The 23,062-nt window shown below is 41.2% G+C and overlaps 1 protein-coding gene across 2 annotated transcripts in view; it reads left to right on the plus strand.

Moving 5' to 3' along the window:
- Nucleotides 1–23,062, plus strand: part of tep1 (telomerase-associated protein 1) — a 38,804-nt gene that overhangs the window by 7,305 nt on the left and 8,437 nt on the right. For both annotated transcript variants that reach the window (XM_085254489.1, XM_085254488.1), the window contains exons 10-44: nt 52–161; nt 285–363; nt 2,401–2,593; nt 2,923–3,199; nt 3,315–3,467; nt 3,632–3,700; nt 4,160–4,278; nt 4,410–4,478; nt 6,002–6,145; nt 6,228–6,519; nt 7,679–7,800; nt 7,953–8,066; nt 8,513–8,630; nt 8,774–8,962; nt 9,777–9,964; nt 10,055–10,214; nt 10,574–10,753; nt 10,857–10,949; nt 11,546–11,681; nt 14,914–15,073; nt 15,387–15,520; nt 15,607–15,695; nt 15,905–16,019; nt 16,167–16,193; nt 16,275–16,488; nt 17,362–17,482; nt 17,796–17,920; nt 18,011–18,110; nt 18,618–18,773; nt 19,112–19,324; nt 19,773–19,829; nt 20,037–20,172; nt 20,395–20,646; nt 20,767–20,918; nt 22,794–22,898. In XM_085254489.1, the coding sequence (XP_085110615.1) occupies nt 52–161; nt 285–363; nt 2,401–2,593; nt 2,923–3,199; nt 3,315–3,467; nt 3,632–3,700; nt 4,160–4,278; nt 4,410–4,478; nt 6,002–6,145; nt 6,228–6,519; nt 7,679–7,800; nt 7,953–8,066; nt 8,513–8,630; nt 8,774–8,962; nt 9,777–9,964; nt 10,055–10,214; nt 10,574–10,753; nt 10,857–10,949; nt 11,546–11,681; nt 14,914–15,073; nt 15,387–15,520; nt 15,607–15,695; nt 15,905–16,019; nt 16,167–16,193; nt 16,275–16,488; nt 17,362–17,482; nt 17,796–17,920; nt 18,011–18,110; nt 18,618–18,773; nt 19,112–19,324; nt 19,773–19,829; nt 20,037–20,172; nt 20,395–20,646; nt 20,767–20,918; nt 22,794–22,898 (4,961 nt within the window). The remainder of the gene's footprint in view (nt 1–51; nt 162–284; nt 364–2,400; nt 2,594–2,922; nt 3,200–3,314; nt 3,468–3,631; nt 3,701–4,159; nt 4,279–4,409; nt 4,479–6,001; nt 6,146–6,227; nt 6,520–7,678; nt 7,801–7,952; nt 8,067–8,512; nt 8,631–8,773; nt 8,963–9,776; nt 9,965–10,054; nt 10,215–10,573; nt 10,754–10,856; nt 10,950–11,545; nt 11,682–14,913; nt 15,074–15,386; nt 15,521–15,606; nt 15,696–15,904; nt 16,020–16,166; nt 16,194–16,274; nt 16,489–17,361; nt 17,483–17,795; nt 17,921–18,010; nt 18,111–18,617; nt 18,774–19,111; nt 19,325–19,772; nt 19,830–20,036; nt 20,173–20,394; nt 20,647–20,766; nt 20,919–22,793; nt 22,899–23,062) is intronic.

Consider the following 23,062-nt stretch of genomic DNA (forward strand, 5'->3'; position numbering starts at 1 on the left):
AAGATAAACATGATTACACACACACAGACAGATAATGTCTCCCCTTCGCAGACACCAAGTCTCTTCCATTCATGGCCATGCTGAGAAATCTGAGGAACATGATTACTAAGGGCATCAGTGAGGCTCATCACAACAAGATCCTCAGCAGACTGACCAATGAGGTGAAACGCACTATAAATCTTTATTTTAAAGCATATAAAAAGCGAGTAAAAGATGAGTGAAATTGTTTTGCTGTTGAAATTAGCTCATCAGGTTCTCTGTAACTGTTTGTAATTTGTTTACAGAAAGCAGTTGTTCAGAGCCGACAGTTTCCTTTTAGATTCCTTGCTGCCTACAAAGTCATCATGGAGCTCTACGCTATGGGTGAGATGCACTATAGTGCAAAAAACGTTCCATATTCATTATTAAATCAGTATTAGTCTATATTACATCAAATAGGCTAAAATTTAGATGATTCATTGGAATGTATAATTTGGATCAAATATTGGGTGTAATGTGAGGGGAGGCAGGGTGACCCTACAGTCACAGCTGGAATATTTGGGATTTTTTTTTTTTTTTTTTTTTTTTTTTTTTTTTTTGGCCAATTGACTGCTATTGACTCTGCCAAGATAAGATAAGATGACCTTTATTAGTCCCACAGGTGGGAAATTTGTTTTGAAATTTGTTCAATCAGGTGATTAATTGGCACCTTATATTAGGGATGGGAAACAAGAACCAGCTCTTGTAAAGAACCGGTTCCTAGTAGTCCAATTTCTTGGAACTGTTAGTCTGCTTGCCTATCAATTCCCCTGCTATCAGCTGATTTCAGTTCATGTGTCTAAGAAGGAAAAGATTGGCGCAGTCTGCAGCGTAGATATGGACCTTGCTTTTATTTTTATTGCACAAAAGGATGAGAGCACGATGGTAAAGTGGAAACTGCATTATGCTGCTAATAGAACCTCAACTTATTTCAAGCACTTGCGCTGAGAGCATGCTTACACTAAGCTATTCAAAAACCCACAGTGATGTTAAAGCTGAGTGAATGTCAACACAGGCCCAGCAGCCTGACCCTGAACTTCAACAAGTTCACTGATAAGCCGTAAGGCTTCAGCCTCCTTTTCTATTGGTTTTTGTTTCTACAGTAGAATTACTGTGGTCATCTCTGCTGGTTTTCATCATTGCTTTGTGTTCATATTTAAATACTAAGAGAAAATCATATGTGTGTCATTATTAGGATAGGGATTTGTGTTTGTATGTGGGGCTCTAGGCTAAGGTTTATGCTATTAACTGGTTATTATGTGACAGTGCGTTTCAGCATGAAAGTTGCACGAAAGTAACGGAACGAGTAGTATAATGAATTACTTAATTGCTCACAGGAGAAGGTAACACACTGCATTACTTTTAAGAAAAGTGTTCTGTGTGATATGTGTAATACATTACATTTTTAAATAATGATCACAACACCATTTACAACGAAGACAGCAAATACCTCCAACATTCACAAACATTTGACCGCAGAGCATGCAATTTATTTGCAAAAATGCAATGTCTTTGACATACTGCTTAGAGATGGTGGTGGCTCTCAAAGCAGAGCCAATGAAAATCACTAAGAAATCAAATTGATAATTGATATTGACAATGGAATTGCAATTGCTGAATTCATATCAGTTCTGATCTGGTTAGGGCCTGTGCTATAGGGCAACTTCAAGCTTTTACTCCCCAAAACCAAATTGCAGCATTATTTGAAGTGAGCCCTAGGACCATCTCCAAATTGAAGGCTAAGTTTCAACGGTGGATGTCAGAGATGGGCCATGAAGAGGGCATCCCAAGAAGACAACAACACAGGAAGACAGTTTCCTCATCCTGGCAGCACTAGGAACTGTAGGCAGTCTTCTACAGTCTTGGGGGCCAATTGGGAACAGCCAGTCTCTAGTCTGAGAGGGCTGCCATGTCTGCCCTTTACTGTTAGGCCCAATTGTACTGATGTCTGCAACATGTGGACTGTAAGTAATGAGTTTACAATCTGAATCAACTTCAGGCATCCAATCCAATAAACTACACCAAGCAAGAGTCAATAGCAGAATAAGCTGTTTGTGATTAGCAGAGAAATTTTGGGAGGTTACTCAACTCTGCTGCTCAACCCACAAATACGTTTTCCTTACAAAAATAGGACCATTTAAAGTGAAATAAACAGGCTTTCCAACAGTTTAAGATTTATTGCCAAGAGCATTGTTACAACTAAGAATTAATCGGCCACACAAATTTTCATACTTTTTCTGCTAAGTTTATGTGACCAGTTTTAAACTAAAATATGTCAGCAAAATGACACAAAACGTAACCCTCCATAGATGAGGTGTAAACATCTGTGAAAAACAAAAAAACACACATAGCACTTCTCCTTTCAATCTTTTTTTCTTTTAGCCTCTGCAGTACAGCAACAACTACCCTCTGCCAACAAGATCCTGATGGACATCCTGAAGAAGATTCCCAAAAGCCAGCGCTTAAATCGGCTGACGTGGGAAACGACTAAAAAGAGCAGGATCAGGCTGACACTCAGGGTGCCGTTTATCTCTCGAATGTATAGAATGAAGAAGGCCCAGCTCATAAAAGCCAAGTATGTGAATGTTATTTTTGAGTTGGTGATAATTACTTTTCCTTTTAGCTTTAGTTAATTTTGGAAAAAAACAAAAACATTCCTGGTTTGCTAATCTTTACACTGCATTGTTTGGATGTTTTCTATATATAATTTGCTTTTGCAGTGATGCACAGGTTACAAAAGCATCACATGAAGAAAATGTAAATATATACTGCCACAAAACTGCTTATAATGACATCGAAAATGTTTTTATGTTGCAGATCGGTTCAGATTAAAATGTATTTGGTAGTGAGAAAAAGAATCAATCTGCACAGAGTGTAAGACTAAAGTTTTCTGTATGTGTGCAGTCAGAGGAACTACACTGTTGCACTGTTGGACCGTTACCGTAAAGCTCTGGAAACTGCCGTTCAGATCTCCTGTCGTCACAACGTGCCTCCGCTCCCTGGACGGACACTTATCCTGCTCTCTCCGGGCATCTATTACGATCAGTCTGCGATCAAGAAACTGGACTTCTGCCTGCCTCCTGACCCAGAGGAACAAGAAAATGAAGAAAAAGAGGCAGAAAACCCAAAACCGAAACGCAGGAAGACGAATATCGAGGATCATGACAAACTCACTCCAAGTGTAACTCCCTATATTTTTATTTATTTATTTTTTTGTGTCTGGAAAAAGTTTGGTATATTAAAATGACGGAGCCTGTTAACCTCTCCACCCATTTATTTATCATGTATCTTGACAGAAGATAGAGGTTGCAGTTTTGCTCGCTCTGATGATCTCCAGCAGTACAGAGGATTGTGAGTTGTGCATAACTTATTCCAATCAGTGGGAAGAAGCAAAGCTGAAGTCTGATGTCCTGTTGGAAAATGTCAGAAGTGTGCTCAAGCAAATAAAGGTCCATATTCTGTTATAGCATCTTAATCTTTATTTGTTTTTGATTTGAGAAATGAAGATTATTGCTATTAGTATTGTTCTTAAACCAAGCATGGTAAACTATACTTATAGTTGTTGATAGAGGACAACTGTGCAAACTGCTATAAAGTTTGCTTTCTTTTGCAGAACATTTATGAAGACAACTCTGAAGAATGTGACACAGCTTACTTTGACAGAATATTAAAGAGCAAAAAGGTTAGTTTTTTTTATGTGTAGTTTGTGATGATGCGTTTGCATGCAGAGGTGTAACACAGGAGTTGTTTTCACCTACACTTTCAGTTTTCTGTTTCACGCTTTCACTAACATCTCTCTGAACTGTATTTTCTTACTCTCTGCCATATCGTTTTGAGCTATTTTTATAACAAAAATATTTAATATGATTAGTTTTTAAATAATCCTGCTGTATCCCTACTGTTAACTTCACTCCTTTCACTCGCAAACAGCAGCTTTAATAATAGACTTAAGTTACTGTTTTCATTGCCTGGATGGGTCATGAGCTTTACAGTTGCAGAATTTTTCGTGCCTGTACATGGCACAGATGAGTATCTACAGCTCCTGTAAGAAGGTGGCACAGTACTGTTTTTCTGCCTGCTTTTCAGGTTCACTCACATAAGTTTCTTTCTTAAATTCACTTAAATACTTTTGAAACCTCAGGTGAGCAACATCATCGTGCTGTCTGAGTCCTGGCTAAGTACAGAAGTCAGCTTTGTCATCAGGAACTACAGGACGGAAATAAACAGCAGTTCCCTTGTAGTGCACATTTGTTCAGATAGGTAATGGTGGGTTTTTTTTGTTTGTTTGTTTGTTTTTATTTATTTTTGCTGTTCTGTCAGGAACAGCAAAAACGGTCATCACTGGGATGATAAAACTCAAATATGCAATAATTTGCAATGTTTGGTTTTAGTGATGGAAACTCAGAAACCCTCGACAGGAACCACATAGTGCTGACAGGCTTCAGTGAGCAGGTGCTGAGGTAAAATGCATAATTTTTTATTATTCATATAAACGATATAAATGTTGCATCCATTGGCACAGTAAGGTGTTATAATAATATTGATAACAACAAGCGTTTATTTCACTTGATGTTTAGTCATCGTTCATCTTTTAGCCAATATGATTATTTACTTTCTTGCCACAATGAAACCATTGATGCCACTTCTATATTTTTTTGGTTGAGTGTGAAACTGGAATCAACAGCTGGTTAGCTTAGCTTAACACGAAGCTGGAGAAAAAGAGCCTCTTGAGTAAAATGTAATATCACATTTGTTTAATGTCCTGAAAAACTAATAATAATAGCAGCAGGTTACTCTGTTAAGCCATTATCTCAACACTATTATTAGAGTTACAGTGGAAAGATGCAAAATATATGGGAAGAAACATCATAAAACTCCAGCTAGGACCTGTACTGAGCACTCACTGTTGAAGATAAGAGATAAGACAAGATAAAACTTTATTAATCCCTCGGGTGGGTTCCTCTGGGAAATTCGGTTTCCAAAAGCACAGCACCGACAGAAGTTACAGTTACAGAATATTATATATATATATATATATATATATATACATATACACACACACATATAAATACAGAGACATATATAAATAAAATATACGAAGGGGATAAATAGAATAAATAGGAATAAAAATACAAGTGAATTGCACATTTCATGTATTGAGGTCTATTGCACCATTGACTATTAACAAAAGTATTGCACAAAAGGTATTGCACAGTGAGGTGAAGAGGCACTACAGCTTAGTTGTTCCCCCCTCCTTTGTCCTCCTGTTTCCCCTCCCTCTCCCCTCCAGAGAGGAGTTAAACAGTTTGATGGCGTGTGGGACAAAGGTTTTTAAGTCTGTTAGTTCTTGTCTTGGGGAGAAGCAACCTGTCACTGAACAGACTCTTCTGGTTGTTAATGGCCGTGTGCAGAGGATGCCCAGCATTGTTCATAATGTCCAGCAGTTGTTTTTAGTGTCCTTTTCTCTGCCACTGTCACCAGAGTGTCCAGCTTCATGCCGACCACAGAGCTAGCCTTGTTTGTCAATGAGGTTTGTCAATGTGCTTCTGGAAGCAGGTTTTGCCACATCACAGGCATCTGGAAACACCTCGAGGAAGCATAAGTTAAATGAACTTTTATTTTCATCCTGATGTGAAAATTGCACGTTTTCAGCAGTTAAACCAATTTAAAAGGATCCTTATAAGTTTTGGATGAGATTAACAAAGCTTATAAGGATTTTTATTGTATGTAATGACAGAATATAAGGTTTAAAAAAGGTTTTTCCACTGGAACGTCCAGTGATGAAGTGGAAGGGGCAGCTGGTCACACCGAAAGTGTGCCCCTCCCATAGACAGAACCTGCCTTTAGTGTTCCTTTGTTTCTAGTTGTCGCTAAACTAAGATGACCAGCTGCATATTATTGTATGGATACAACAAAAGTTTATAGTTATCAAGAAAGTCAATAAATATTTCCCCCCCAATCCTTTTTTTCACTATTTGACCAGGTTTGTGGCAGAGAGAGGATCTTCCAGGCTGCTCGATCACGTGGAGCATTTGGACAAATTATATAACATTCCTCCACCAGAGGGGGGTCAACACTCTCAGACCACGAGCAATCTGGTCTCAATACCAACAAGCCCAAAATTAAGGTATGTTTTACATTTTAAGATGTTTTTTTTCCTCCCTATTTCTCCTCATTAGTTTAACTGTAGTTCCTCCCTCCATCCTCAGATGGCAAGGTGTGCGGGTGTTCATCTCCTCCACATTCAGAGACATGCACTCTGAACGCGACATCTTGGTGCGGAGCGTCTTCCCAGAGCTACGCCGGCGCGCTGCACCACACTGCCTCTACTTGCAAGAGGTAGAACTGCGTTGGGGTGTGACAGAGGAGGAGTCTGAGCGGGCCTCAGAGTTATGCCTGTCAGAGGTGTGTCGCAGCCAGATGCTGGTGGGAATCCTCGGGGAGAGATACGGTCAGGTGCCCCCCAAACCTGACCTACCAGACCTCCCACAGTACAGCTGGGTAAGACTTATGGAACAGACGTAACAGGACAAGCTCTGTAAATGTGACCGGGAAAATACTGGAAAGTACAGAACAAACAGAAAAATATTCTGACCAAACCTGTCACACCGACACTAAACTTAAATGGATTAAGTTATGATCTTTTACAAGAAATCTTTGTAATAATTAAGGAAATGACAGTTGAGTCTAACAATACAAGAATAAATTATAATCCTATATTCCAGACATTAAACAACCAGACTTCTGCCTACATGAATTATAACATTTGTAGAAAATGGTACCAACTATCTTACTAACAACTTACTTTATGCCATATTTATATACATATAAAATTAGATGTTAAATTTTAGATAACAAGAGCAACATATTATAAAGGCAGTCTCTGTGAGAACCAGTTTGCCTCAAAGTGCTTTATATTGTAAAGTAAAGGCCCTAAAATATTACAAAAAAACACCAACAAGCACGGTGGCACGGGGGTTAGCACTGTTGCCTCACAGCAAGAAGGTCCTGAGTTCAATTCTACCATCAGTCAATGGTAGTCTGTGTGGAGTTTGCATGTTCTCCCCGTGTTTGCGTGGGTTCTCCCTGGGTACTCCGGCTTCCTCCCACTGTCCAAAGACATGCACTTAGTGGGGTTAGGTTAATTGAGGTCTTTGTCTATGTGTTAGCCCTGTGACAGACTGTACCCTGCCTCTTGCCCTAAGATAAGCTCCAGCTGACCCTGAAAGGGATAAGCGGAAGCAAATGGATGGATGGACCAACAAGCACCTGATCCTCTACAAGGACGAACTTAGTGACTGTGGGAGGGAAAAACTCTCTTTTAACAGGGAAAAAATCTCAAGCAGAACCAGGCTCAAGGAGATAAATTAGCACAGTAATTAACTTCATTGATGATAGATACTTCGATAGGTGTTTAATAACTTTATATAACTATTGTGAAACGCGTGAACATTCATATTAGTGATTACATGAAGGTTAAGAAACCTAAAGTGCTGTAGTAGTGCATAACATATAACATTAGAGACAAAAACATCAAGCATAACAATAAATGTGTCACATACCTGACATGTTAAGATGTACAAACTAAATTTAATGATGACTTTTGTTTTAAGTTATAAATCTGAGTTGAAATGAAAGATGAATAATGTATTCTTTGCAGCTGGCCTCAGCCCCAGCAGGTCTGTCCATCACAGAGATGGAAATCCGTCAGTTTCAGGCTCTTTATCCCGACGTAGCACACCAGCGAATGCTTTGCTACTTTAGAGATCCGAACATCATCAAGTATGTATTTTAATATTTTAATTTGATGTTTTTATACATTTTATACATGTTGGGTTTTTGTTTTTTGGGAGTTGATTTAAGTATAGCAGTCCAACAGCAGTATAGCAGAAATGCATCACATTACTTTATCCAGTATTTCTATTGGTGTTCAGTTCAGTTCCTGTGGCTTGGAGATCACATTTTGCGCCTGAATCAACGGACGCTGCACATAAAATGGCCTCTCTGAAGGGAAGACTCTTGTCCGGTGATGTCAAGGTCACAGAAAAGTGAGTCGTCTCAATCATGCTTATAGCACTAAAGCCATAATCTAAGTAGTTTAAAAGTATGCTCTTTCACTGTATGCTCTCTGCTTTTGTTTTTTGGTCTTAAATGTTATGTTTGTACCAAAGTTAAAAGCCTTAAAAGATGAGCAGGTAGGGAAAAGGTCTGCAAATTGCACCAGTTGTATTTTACTTATTTATGTGTCTCACCCCACAGACCATAATAAATAACTAATAAGTTTGATGTGTTGATGTTAATTATTGTCAAATTAGAGTCATAAAGGACATCTTTTATATGAACAGAGTCGCCTGGAAATGTCCAGGTTTCTGTTCGGATCTCTATTGGATAAATTAAATATTTAAATTTAATTAAAATAAGAAAATTAACTTGTTTTGTTCCTGCTTTTCAGTCCTGAAAAAGTCACATTTCACTAAATTTCTCTGTGGTATAGTTATTCGTGTGAGTGGGGAGGCGTTGTGGATGGGAAACCATATCTGAAAAACCTGGAGGACTTTGGCAACGCTGTGCTGGAGGACCTTTGGATGGCTGTCAAAAAGCTGTTTGTCGACGTGAGTCTGATAAGCTCTGATTTTGCTTGTAGAGGTAGAATCTTCTGATATGATCCACTTCAGTATCTTTATTCTTAGATTTTCTTCAATGCTGCACCTTACTAATCGACTCAATAAACACTTCATAATTATACATCTCACAGGAGGCTGAGGAGGCTGAGGCTGCATCAGAGGTGTTGGAGCAGGAGGTCCACCAGGAGGCGATGCAGAGGCAGTTTTTTGGCAGGTCGAAGCTTCTGTCTAACGCTGTGGATTTGGTGGAGCAGGCCCGGACCAAAGGAGGGATGATTGTGGTGGAGGGAGGACCTGGAGAAGGAAAAACTGTCTTCATGGTAAATTTCTGAAAGACTTCTAACCTGCTGCATGTGTAGGAAGTGGACATAATGAAAGAAACACCACATGAAGGCATCAAAATTGATTATGGCGTCTGAACTTTTTGAATGTTTTAGAACGAGGTAGATTTTCTGGCATTTTTGCTTGTAACTAATTGATTAATTGATTGGGAGTTTCCTCTCCAAGTTGCATAACAAGCCAACAGTCATTTATTATCTTGTGCACTTCTCAAAGACTCAAGCTCAAAATCTCTAAAAACACATAGTTAGATTTTTAACCTGTAACCTTTTAGGTAAGGAAAGGTTTCATTCTCTCTACCAGGCAATCCCAATTATCATAAGAGGCCAAACATCTTCAGATTTTCAGATGAACGGAAATGAAAAGAAATGCGTTTGAGTTCACGTACTTACTTAGTCTTTACTTTCCAGCTAATTTTCCAAGCGGGCTTTTTAGAGCAGCGGTCCCCAACCCTTTTTGTGCCAAGAACCGGTTTATGTCCGACAATATTTTCACGGACCGGCCTTTAAGGTGTTGCAGATAAATTCAACAAAATAAAACCAGTACCGGTATCAAAAAAGGAAGATTTATTCATAACACACGGGAAAAGACCCAAGGAAACCGAGTTAACGATAAAAACGATTAAAAAAATAACCATAAAACCCCCGAAAACCATAGAGTTCACACCCAACCCTCAACTCGAACTTTGTTTCTTGATATTTTTATTTTGTTTCATTATCTTTTGAGCTGGTATTCAGAGCTCATATGGTCAAATATATTCTGGCCTAAATGTAAATTTATTGTTTCCACACACAGGCTGCTCTAGCTGAGGCCCTCAGGACTGGAGTTAAGTCCAGGAAAAACCTCGTCTGCGATGTAATCTCTTACTCTACAGCCGCCAGCCAATCAGCACACTCTGTGGAAAAACTCCTTCGGTGTCTTGTTAAGTGGCTGAGAAAGATAAAGGGCACAGAGGAGGAATCGCCTTTTCCTCACTCGTATAAGTAAGTAACTTTTTGGTCATGTAATCTGTTCCCTTACAGTGGTTTCCAGCTGTCTGTTTCATGACCGATTTTTTTTTTTCCTTTTCTCAGAGATTTGCTGTCAGAGTTTCACTCCACATTAAGTAATATAAAGAGGAACAAACCTCTGGTGCTGCTAGTTGATGGGGCAGATCTTGTCCAGGATGGCAGAGGTCAGGTCAGCTCTGATTGGATCCCACAGCAGCTTCCACGGGTCACCTGGGGAGAAAAGGTGCTTCATCACACATAAAAAAATAGCAAAGATTTGCAACTCGGATACATTTATTTCAAGGGACCTGCTGCAATTTTACTTATTATAAGTTCAGATATAGCCCATGTTAATCAAATGGATCCTTTTATCCTCTGGTGTGCACAACTTTTATTTTGCATTAAAATATTTGAAAGTTGATGACCTGCAAAAACGAAATCTTATGTGCAGGCGATAAACTCTCCATAATTTTTTCATCCCTGTCTTCATAAACTTTTTTTTATATGTGTAATGTGCAGGGCTGCTCATCCATTTATTTACTTTCGTTACGGTATGTTTCAGTTTTAACTGCACTTAATCTCAAATAATCCTGGTCTTAACAGGGTGTCTGTTTGGTGGTGAGCATCACGTCTAAAGCAGCTCTGTTACAAACACTAACCAAGAAAAAAGGGACGCTCCTGTTTACGCTGGGACAGCTTACCTTGCCAGACCGAAAGGAGATCGTTCAGAAGGAACTGGATGCATTTGGCAAGAAACTCAGCGACTGTGCTTTCAACAACCAGGTTCTTCTTATGATATCTTTGAATTCAAAACATTCTCTGGATGGTTAAATTTGTCTTTTATATCCACCTTTACACTATGTCATGCTTGTGTGTGTTTGTCCAGCTCCAGACACTAATATCCAAGAAGGGAGCAGTCAGTCCTCTTTACTTGCACCTGGCTTGTGAAGACCTGAGGAATTTTGCTTCTTTTGACAAGGTTCAAACTCACTGCTTTAGCCCCCTTCTCTCTGGTATTTTAATTTATGTGACAATTTTAATCTAACACGTAACTACAATAAAGGTAATAAAGAAATGCTGAAATATTAATACAGTGTTTGGTGGAAGATTACTAAAATACTTGAATATTTATTTAATTTTACATATAGGAACATGGAGGTGGGTAGAAAAGTAATTTAACCAGTAAATCGACACATTCACACTCAGCTCTCTCTTCCACAATAAACCAGTGCAGGATCTGCTTGACTGCAAATGAACTGTTGTGCAAATTATTTTGCTTGGTATACATTTCCTCTAAACTTTAGACTTCATTGTCAGCCTCCATATCTGTTCCCACATTAAACGGTCTTCAACTTGCCGGCTCCTTATACCATGTGATGTCCAGTAGTCCATTAGAGTAACCAACTGCCAGGAGAATTTGTTGTTTACCTGTTTGCCCTTTATCCTGCCACCTCCTGTGTGCAGAGGTAGCTTCTTATGTACACACTAGTTGCATCCTATATTTAAGAAAAGGCATCTTTGTACATCATTGTCTGGAGTTCATGTGTGAAAGCGGCTTCTGTGTTTGCGTCCTAGCTGAAGGAGAGCCTGCAGGACTTGCCGCAGTCTCTGAGACAGCTGGTGCAGTACAGCCTGCAGAGACTCTGCTCACAGTACAGAGGCATGCTGGGACTCCGCTGGGCCCTGGCTACACTCACTGTCAGCACCACAGGTATGATTGATGTCCCAATATCATATGTTAACTGCACATTTATTCTTGAATAAGAATAGATAGTAGGGGTGCAACAATACACAAAATTCACGGTTCGGTTTGGTTCGATACTTTGGTGTCACGGTTCGATATTTTTTCGATTAAAAACAAACAAACGTTCATGCCTTTTTAATTTGTCATTTATTAAATTTTCACGGCACATTCCGCACCACATCTCTGTGCGTTCATCATTTGTTTGAAGCCAGCTCACCTCCTGCAACTACTTTTCCGAGAATACGTGCTTCTTTTGTGGTTCGGACTCCTTCTGACATTTCTTTGGAGGTAGAGGAACATCACAGTAATTGCTTAAAGGAGCTTGCTTCTTCGACATCTTTAAGAGTTCTAAACAAATGTCTGTCCTCCTCCTGAAAATCTTATGTATGCAAACACGCGTTGCAACTTCTTATCTTGTGCCCGTTTTTTATTTTGACAGCGAATGCGCACCTGCGGACCACTTATGTGCAGCCCTGGTTATTTCGCTTGTCATATTGCAGCCACAGAAATTATTTTGTCCATGAAACCATAAAGCTGCACTTTCTTTTTGCCTTACAGTCTGATTTGTCATAACTTTTCCGTTTTGTGGCAAGCTTTTCTTTGGCTGTCACTTCTTCACCCTGACCTGTCTTACTTGGCTCAGCAGAACTAAAATATTGTGGTGAGCTCAGACAACGAGGAGACGGAGGTATCGTTTGGTCTTGCTTCCCGTGAGCTAGCCAGGGAGCACAGCCGTTTATTGACATCTGCAGAAGAACACTGCCGCTAGCTAACTGCTCAGCGCGGCAACAGCACAGCAACAACAACACACAGGGCGCCCTCTGACCCCGGAAGAACACACCGTCGCAGCGAGAGGGCGTCACCCGTCACTATGGCAACATAAACAAAACATAACTGCACAAACAGAACCCCGAACAGCCCTGACCCGCTACATAGCCCCCACCTAAGGGGTCAGTCGTCCCCGACGACCCCATTACCCCACACAAAGTCCTGCAAATGTCCAGGTGCCTTCTTTTGGCACACCGGCCGGTCACGACCGGCGGGGGAAAAGTCACTCGGGTCAGAACATGGGGTGCCACCATCATCCCACTTCTGACACCAATGTGGCGAGCTCAGACAACGAGGAGACGGAGGTATCGTTTGGTCTTGCTTCCCGTGAGCTAGCCAGGGATCACAGCCGTTTATTGACATCTGCAGAAGAACACTGCCGCTAGCTAACTGCTCAGTGCGGCAACAGCACAGCAACAACAACAACAACACACAGGGCGCCCTCTGACCCCGGAAGGACACACCGTTGCAGCGAGAGGGCGTCACCCGTCACTATGGCAACATAAACAAAACATAACTGTACAAACAGAACCCCGAACAGCCCTGACCCGCTACAATATGTATCCTGCTGCTTTTAGCACTCACATAACGCTCAGCGATTCTCTGCGCGATCAACCTCTCACATGTTTAAGCTTGCTGCGGGAGATTTCACTTGTCATGTTTGCATAGTAAGCTAACAATTGATAAGACTATGTCAGAGGAATTGGTGCGCAAATTATCATCACTCACCAATCAGTGCTGTCGCTCTCTATACACAGTTCGCAGGATTGCAAAGTGAAAGCAAAAAACAAGCGCAAATTCAAACGCGATTTCAATATGTCACATATTGACAGTCGCTCACCAATGCCAATGACATAATTACCCAGCTACATTTCCGAAAGAATGCAAAACCATTGGATAGCCTGACGGGCAGGGCAGAGATAGATTTTGGTAGCCCGACTGGAAAAATCGGGATGTCAGCGATTTTGCGAACCCTGTATCTGATTGAGGAATCACTCATCTTTGGAAAAGAGTTTATTACAGAGAAATGGCTCTTTCCAAAATAAAAGCTATACTATACGCTTCTTCTGGGCTATATTCTCAGCAGCATATTAAACATATCAGGTCCCCATAAGAAGAATCATGTGCTAACGGCTGTCTAAATGACTCGGGTAAAGTTTGTAGCATGCGTGCTTGTTGTTTTTGTCTGCTTCCACTTGTCTTTGCACTAGGATGATGTCGGTGTAAATGTGCAGTCATATTTGTTGTGTTCCCACTAGTGCTGTCAGCGTAAATCTGGTTGAAATGACGTTAACGCCACAACACGGAAAATCTCCGTTAACGAGCTACCCGCCCATGCATGGGGCTGGACGGCCAACACCTTAACAAGCTAACTGCGCTAACACACTAGCTCCCACCCATGTAATTGAGCATTGCGTGGCACATCCAACATACTGTTTTACTTTAGTCCATGACGCGCTTACCTTCAGGGTCATACCTCACATGAAAACCAAAATAGTTCCAAACGCCAAATCTGAATGAGGGTGGGGGAGGTTCAATTTGCCATGTTGCAAGGAGAGCTTAACTTCTGTCTGGCTAGCTTGCCCTGCGCTCAGTGAATCTGCTTTCGACTACTCCGCCTAGGCTGCACTGTGGAGCGCAGATCCACTGAGCGCTCAACACAGACAGCATCGTCAGAAGGAAAGTTGATAAAATAAATATAAAATTTATTTTGTATTGTTCGATACATATGGGTACCGAACCGAAAGCACTGTATCGAACGGTTCAATATCGATACGAGTATTGTTGCACCCCTACAGAGTACATACACGGTGTAAAATACAAATTACTATCGTATCATCATGTTTTTACAACACCATAACTTTTACCTCCACTCATCAAAGTTAAATACCTCCACCTTTGGAAATTTAATTGTAAACTAAATATGAAGTAGTAACTTAGTAAACAGAGACATTCATTGAAATTCACCATTTTCCTCTTTCTATCTTATTAGTCGCCTAATAACCTCTTTTTTTGAGGTCATTTATGTTTGGATACAGCGTCAACTCCACACTTAAACTGTTTCACAGGCTCTGTCCACACACAGAAACACAAATCTTTTCCTGGCTGTATACACATTGAATGCAGTGTACCTTTTATAGTTGTTGCCTCAGACTTTTGGAAAACACTTCAAATAAGATGAAACCTTATTTAAAAACTTGTTGCTGTTGTTGTTGTTTTTAATAATAATAACTTTAATAAATCTCATCTTATATGTATAATAGCTCAATCAATGTTCATACACTCCTTCTAACCAGAAGTCTGATTTGAGGAGTGAGCGTAAACTAAAGTGACCTACTCTGCCTCAACATTTCCTCCTTTTCTTCCACAGGCCTGAAGGAGAGAGATTTATACTCTGTGTTGAACACATGCAATGATTTGTCTTTACGGGATGGACAAGTCACATGGCAGGAAGTGCTGCAGTTGTCCAGAGAGCCCAAAGGACGCATTCCTATGGCAACCTTCACCCGCATAGTGCAGAGTTTACAAAGGTATAAGCCCAGAGCATATAAGCATATTATTTAAGTTTTATGACATATTACGTTGTGTTCATGGAAAAAGAGGCAGTGGTCTGTGTGGTTTCTTGAGATTCCTTTAATAATTCATAATACTGTATTGTTATTATGTAATTATTTGCATTCTCTTTCTTTACAACTCAGATATTAATAAGAATAAACAATATCCTTTATTTTCCCTTTTCTTCCCTTTAAGTTTTTGTCTCAGGTTTCGATCAGAGTGTGTTTAGAGTTTTAAGCCATATTACAAAGTTTTAAATAAGCATTACACTTGAATCTTTTCCTGCAGTCTGATTGGTCCATCTCATTGCCACAATACTGATGACCTGCTGGCTTTAACCAATCCGGAGGTGAAGCAAGCCTTTGAGGACTTTTTTCTCCCCACAGAAAGTGACAAAACCAGAGCTCACCTCACACTGGCAGGTAAAGTACTCATAATTAGCTTTTAGTACACTGAGTGTAAACCGCTGTAAATGTATTGGTGAGTTTTTTGGGGTTTTTTCCCACAGCTCATCTGTGGACACAAGCTGACCCTCGGGGCCAAAATACCTTCCTTCATTGTGAAGCCAACTCTATCACGCACCTGCCTTCTAGCCTGGTTAGGAATCTTCCATCATTAATTCATGCTGCGCAACATGAATATTAATAAAATTCAGCAAAAAAACCAATACAGTAATTTATTATAATTACCGCAGATAAAGCACAATATATTGTATTGTATAAGTCCTAATCTTGTGGGAATCATAGCTACAGTTGATATTTCTTGAAGATTTTAACTTCTCACTGCTTTTGTTTGGCTTTGTTTAGATTCAAAGTGGACAACTGGGGGAACTTTCTTTCCTGCTTTCCAGCTATTATTTCCTTTACGCTAATGTGCGCCACGGCTTCCTGCACCACCTCCTGGAGACATACAGCTGGTATGGTGAGTAACTTTCTGAAGCCTGTTAGGTGGGTTTCCTTTTAAACTTTTACATCTCTTCTGTGTGCAGCTGTGTATATTTTAAAATGTGTTTTTTTGAGATTACACTCCTCAAAAATTCCTGATATTTATATCCTGTAATTTCTGCAGATAAGAACCAAGAGTCTGCACCATCATGTAAGTGCTTAAAAGTACTTTACCCACAAATCCTTGCCAGGTGTTTGTTTTATTCATTCCAGTTTCTTTTTGTCCTCTCAGCTTCCATCCAGGACGATTTAAAGGATTGCCGTAATTTCTTGCGGCGTCACGCCTCCACACTCTCCTCCTGGCCAGCTCTTTTCATTCAGCAGGCCCTCAATGAACCTCAAGAGACCTCTGCTCACACCTGGGGAAAAGGCATGGTGGGCAAAGGAGGAGTGCGGGTAATTGAGTGTCTGAACATTGATGGGAACAGTGATGGTGAAGAAAAAAGGTAAGGGGTTCTCCTTCAAGGTGATTTTTTTTTTTTTTTTATTGTCAGTAGAAGAGTTCTTGATGTCTCTTACTGTAATAAAAGTGGTCATGCAGCACTTTAAAAATATATTAAGACAAAGGTTTTAGCACCAACATGAACTTAAAAGTATAACAATAAGTTTCACCCGGAGAAGTCATACTTTAAAGCAGGGATGGGGAACTCCAGGCCTTGAGGGCCAGTGTCGTGCAGGATTTAGATCTCACCCTGGGTCAACACACCTGAATCAAATCATTAGTTCATTACCAGGCCTCTGAAGAACTTCAAGACATGTTGAGGAGGTAATTTAGCCATTTAAATCAGCTGTGTTGGATACAGGACACATCTAAAACCTGTAGGACACCGGCCCTTGAGGCCTGAAGTTCCCCTTCCCCTGCTTTAAAGGGATGTGCTATTTTCAGATATATTTTATACAGAAAATGAAGATAAGGTTCATAATTCTGTGTTAACTGGGGTCTAATCCTCTAAAAAGAACGGAAAGTCCATTGTGTTGTACCGCCATGTTTCTGCAGTAGCTTTGCAGAACTTGATGGTATCTCCTGACCACTAGAGGTCACCAACTGAAGTTTTTTTTTTTTTTCCTGAAGGCTTTTTGCCTGTTGTCCAAGAGTACATATTTTTGGGGCTAAAAATAAAATAATCTTTCTGCATCTTTTCTGCAATGTATACTGTAAATTGTATATGCTTATATTATAGGAAATGGTAAATGTACTTGTGGGATCAGTAATACCAGCAGAAGTACAAAACAAATAAGATATATGTGTATGTTGGATAATATAGTCCATATTGTTTTATTGTGTTGATATTCTTGTGCGTTTGAACTCCTGAACTCAGCGAGCTGCTGTCAACCTTCCCCTCGGAGCCCACCTCTCTGGTTGTGAGCCAGGATGACCAGATGATGGTGGTTGGTACTGGCGAGGGAACTCTACATTTCATCCACACGCAGACTGGGCAGGTACAAATGTGTTTGTTTTAAACACATTTTATAACGTTGTGGATCAACTCAGCAGCTTGTATTCATGCTTTGAATTTGTGAGATCAGTAGCAGACTGGATTCATTGACCATGTTTGTGTGTAGTTAATTTCCAGTTGGTATTTATTGTCATTAATGTGAACTTTATGCGTTTGCTGTTTTTATTTCTAGCTGAGACATTTTCTACCCTGATTAAACAAAAATAAATTCATACATAAATAATGTGCTGTCACACTTGCTGAGAATAAGAAGCCTTTAAAATGTCTAATATGCACTTTCTCCTGGCTGTGAGCAGGAGGTGAAGTCTCTGATCAGCAGCTGTGACGGCATCTCGAGCTGTGTCTTCCTGAAGGACTTACGACTTGCTACCACCTCCTTTGATGGGCGAATAGAAGTGTGGGACATTGAAAATGGATGCAGGTGTGAGAAGGGTTAAAAGATTGGTTTAGATTTAATTTTTTACAAATATAGCACCGAATCTTTAAAGTCATTTTACTTGTGTTTCTGTAGGACTGACGTTATTGATGGCCACACTAATATGATAACAGGAAGTGATGTCACTGCAGACAAGAAGCACCTCGCCACGGTTTCCCTCGACTGCATGATTAAAGTAACACTAAAAAGATGTTTGTGTTTTTCTGCCTCGACTTCTGTCTTGATTCAGTATCATGTGAAATAGGACCTCAGGAATGCCAGCGCATGTGGATCAAAAACAAACAGTGTTATGTAATTTAGTTTTGTAGAGTGTTCATTGAACGAAATAATCTTCAATATCAGCTAGATTGTAATTAAGGTTCACAGAAAGGTAGAATATGTCCACTATTTTTCCAGCGTCTGTGTATAATAATGTTCAACACTTATGATTATGAGTTTAGCCAAAGTTGAGCAGCCCTTATGTAGCTACAGTTGCATAAAAAAGTAACTTTGCTTTCTTTTTTTCATAATCATTGGAAGTTGAAATTGTTCTCTAGCTCTAGTCTGTCTCCCTGAGGGTGAAAGTGATGATTAAGTGATGATGTGTTGTTAGTCATTTGTTATGGTTTACAGCCTGACGCTGCACTGCCAGGTTTGACATCGTTCCTCGACTGTATTAATCAAACCTGTTTCTTCTCTTCAGGTGTGGTCTTCTGATAAAGGTACTGAAGTGTCCTCCGTGCTCAGCAGAAGCCCTATGAACTGTGTGACCTTTGACCCTAAGGGTCACCTTCTGGCTGCTGGCTGCTGGAATGGAAATGTGATCATGTGGAACTGGCTCAAGAATAAAAAACTAACAGTGAGCTCAATGCTGTGAATGTTGCAATGTTATTTCATTTTCACCATGAATGTATGTTAAAGATACATAATCAGTTCTACTAAAGATCTACAGGAGAAAAAAAATTGGACCATAAATATAACTGAAGTATGGAATATCGGAACCAATGAAAACATGTGTCTACAAAAGGGGGTGTGGTCTATTGAAACTGAGATATTTATTTTTAATTTCAGTTCTTTAGCAGAATAGGGCTTTTTTGAAAGTATTATTATTATTATTATTATTATTATTATTAGAGAACAGCTGAAAGAAGAACTACTTCAGATAATGCACTCACTGTTTTTCTCTCTCTCCATCAGTCCCTGTGCGGCCACACACGATCAGTGCGCAGCCTCTCTTTTTCTCCCTACTCCTCCATGCTCTGCTCTGGCTCTGTGTCTGGGGAGGTGAGGGTGTGGTCAGTGCCCACCTCCACCTGTGTGGGATGTTTCCAGGCTCACTGTGAAGCCACAGAGTCCCTCACCTTCCTGGAGGAAGGATCCATGCTTCTGAGCGCTGGCTCTGATCACATGGTGAGACATCAGTCAGCACATAATAAAGCTTCTGCTTTTCCCTTCAAATGTTGCTTATTTTAATAACCATTTGGTTTTGTATAAAATAACTTTTGGTTTAAAACGTCTTGATGCATTCTCAATCATCCAGGTAAGTAAATCTCCGAACGTTGATTCTGTTCATCTGGATGTAGAGTTTTCAGAAAACTCTACGTCCAGATGAACAGAATCAACGTTCGGAGATAGCCTTTTGTTGTTTTCTGATTTATCTGAGATGACTGATATGACACTGCTGTTTATTTTCTCAAAAACGACCTCAAAAAGCACCACCTCTGAAGCAGTCATAGTGCAGTTATCAGGAGAAAGTCAGTGCAGGAACAGGCACCAGTATCTTCTCACAAACAAAGATTTCAGTGATTATAAAGCTAATCATCACCACCTCCCATTTCTGTTTTTTCTGTTCAAACAGCTCAACCTCTGGTCTGGAGGACTTGGACGTTCTGTCACTGAATTAAAATGTGATGATGTAAGTTCTAATATTTTGCTGGACCCCTTTTAACTTTAATGATGCTGCACATTTACAAGGATCTTGTACTGATGATGTTAAGTGTTAAGGTGGGGCTCTATTGATGTAAAAACCTGTTCATTCATATATTCATGAATTTCAGCATCTTCATGTTCATGTTTTTTTTGTTTTTTTGTTTTTTTGTTTTTTTTTTTTCTTCTTCGTCAGTGGATGCAGGAACCACCTCTGAAAAAGCTAAAGGCTGTAACGTCTCAGCCTGCTGCTCTGTGTGTGGCTGTGAATGGAGACTATGTTGCTGTGGGATACCACGCTGATGGCATCAAACTTTTCAGCCTCAGATCAGGTGTGTTGTGAGCTACGAATGTTTCAAAAATGTTTACCAGATGGAATCACTACAAGAAAGTGTGTGTGTGTGTGTGTGTGTGTATGAAGTGGGGCCAGTGGCTCAAAAAAGACATCTCTGGCATTAAAATTCAAAGCATCTCCTCTAGGTTTTTTCCTTTCTTGCTCTTTTTAAGTGTGTGCACTATAAAAGAAACAAACTGTACCAAAATTTATTTTTCAGGTGAGAAGATTTGGGCCTCCGTGGACCTGGACGTGTCTGTACCGTGCATGCTGTGGGTCATTTTAGAAGCAGAGCAGACCGACACTGATCTGCTGGTGTCTGGAGGAAGTGACAAATTTCTGCGGGTGTGGAAGAGAAAACAAGAAGAGGAGGGAATGACGGAAGTCCTGGAAATGGTGGGAGTGTTTGGTGTGCAATCGGGCACCATCCAGGCACTCGCACAAAACTCCACGTACCTGGCGACAGCTTCAGGTAGGTGTGATTGGTGGTAGTGATTATGCTTTCTTCTCAGGGTATTATCAAAAGTTTCTCAAGTTCCAGTCAGTTTGACTTATGTCTAAAAATGTTTTACAATGTTGCTCTTTGAATTAGATGACTTCACCATTGGGCTGTGGTTATTGTCTGATCTGACCTGTGACCCTCCGATCCAGCCAAATTCAATACTGAGGGGCCACAGTGGCGGAGTCACGTGTCTGGCTTTCAGTCCAGATGGTGCACAGCTGCTGTCTGGTGGAAAAGATCAGGTACCTGTAACTCTTCCCCCCCTTATGAACCTTATGAGAGTACCTCAATAAAAGGTTACAACTGTGAAATCAGTATGAGAGGGGGAGAACGTTGTCTCATTTGAGAGGGTGAAATCATGAATTCTGGGTTATTCTTACTTAAAAAAATAAAATAATAATAATATTAATAATGATATCATGTAGTTGCAGTGCTTCATAGATTCAGATTAGGGATACTGCCTACTGAACATGTAAGATTTTTTGGTACACTTAAATTACCTTATAAGGTAACTAAAACTCCATCCATCCATCCATCCATCTTCTTCCGCTTTATCCGGGGCCGGGGATAAAGAGCTGGTCCAGTGTTTCGCGACCAGGACAAAAACTGCATTGTTCCTCCTGTATCTGAGGTTCGACTAGTGGACAAACTCTCCTTTCCAGCACCCTGGCATAGACTTTCCCAGGGAGGCTGAGGAGTCTGATCCCCCTGTAGTTGGAACACACCCTCCGGTCCCCCTTCTTAAAGATGGGGACCACCACCCCGTTCTGCCAGTCCAGAGGTACTGCCCCTGATCTCCACGCAACATTGTAGAGGCTTGTCAGCCAGGACAGCCCTACAATGTCCAGAGCCTTCAGGAACTCGGGGCGGACCTAATCCACACCAGGGGCTCTGCCACCAAGGAGTTGTTTAACTGCCTAAGTGACCTCTCCCCTGGAAATTGGCGGGTCATCCCCAGACTCTGCTTCCTCCTCGTAAGACATGTCAGTGGGATTAAGGAGGTCCTCGACGTATTCCTTCCACCGCCCGACAATTTTCTCAGTCGAAGTGAGCAGCGCTCCACCAGCACTATACACAGTGCAGGTAGAGCACCACTTTCGCCTCCTGAGTTGCCTGACTGTTTGACAGAATCTCTTCGAGGCAGTCCGAAAGTCTTTTTCCATGGCCTCTCCGAACTCCTCCCCCACCCGAGTTTTTGCTTCAGCCACTGCCCGAGCCGCATTCCGCTTGGCCTGTCGGTACCTGTCAGCTGCCTCCAAAGTCCCACAGGCTAGCCAAGCCCGATAGGACTCCTTCTTCAGCCTGGTGTCCACCATTTGGTTCGGGGGTTACCACCACGACAGGCACCAACCACTTTGCGGCCGCAGCTCAATGCAGCGGCTTCGGCAATGGAGATGCTGAACATGGTCCATTCGGACTCAATGTCCCCACTCTCCCTCGGAATGCTGTTGAAGCTCTGCCAGAGGTGTGTGTTGAAGATCTCACGGACTGGGGCCTCCGTGAATCGCTACCTTATCGTGGTGGAGGGGTTCCCATGGGCTATGTTGTCCGGGGGCTTTTGCCCCCGATAGGGTCTCCCATGGCAAATTGGTCCTGGGTGAGGGACCAGACAAAGAGCGATTCAGAAGACCCTTATGAGGAGAACATTGAAGGAACAGTTTAGCCTGACGGGATAGGGTTATCGGGCCCCGCCCTGGAGACAGGCCTGGGGAGGGTGCCCGAGGGCGAGTGTGCCCGAGGGCGAGCGTGTGGTGGCCAGGCCTTAGTCCATGGGGCCCGGCCGGGCACAGCCCGAAAAGGGGACATGGGCCCATCCTCCCGCAGGCCCACCACCCGCAGGTGGTGCCGTAGGGGTTGGGTGCATTGTGTGCTGGGTAACAGCCAGGAGCGGAGGCCCTGGCGGACTGATCCCCGGCTACCAAGACTGGCAATTGGGAACTAAAACTCATGTAGTGTAATTAAAAGTGTAGTGTTTCAGTGTGGAATGCAGAAAAATAAAGCACATAAAACATAAACACTAACAGTAGCTGATTAAATGCACTTGTTATATTCTACCTCTGGAGAGAGCTACATTGGTTTTCTCTTCATCTGTTATCATAAACATTTGATTGTTTCAGGCTCTGATGGTGTGGGATGTGACTGCTCCTGCTGTTCGTTCTAAGACTCTGCCTCATGCTCACCGAGACTGGGTCACAGGCTGCGTTTGGACTCCAGATTGTGTGGTTGGTCTTCTTTTTCTTTTTTCTTTTCATATTTTGTTTGTGTCATAAAGCAGTGGTTCTGAAAGTGGGATCTGTGGTCCACAGCCAAGAGATCAAATTAATTATATATACAAAGCTGTGATGTTATATTAAAATGGGGATAGAGGCATGTCGAGACCAACCAA

Source organism: Mchenga conophoros, linkage group LG18, assembly GCF_057382185.1.
Source record: "Mchenga conophoros isolate Kocher_MC1m ecotype Shallow Benthic linkage group LG18, M_conophoros_male_GT1.1, whole genome shotgun sequence".
Classification (NCBI taxonomy): Eukaryota; Metazoa; Chordata; class Actinopteri; order Cichliformes; family Cichlidae; genus Mchenga; species Mchenga conophoros.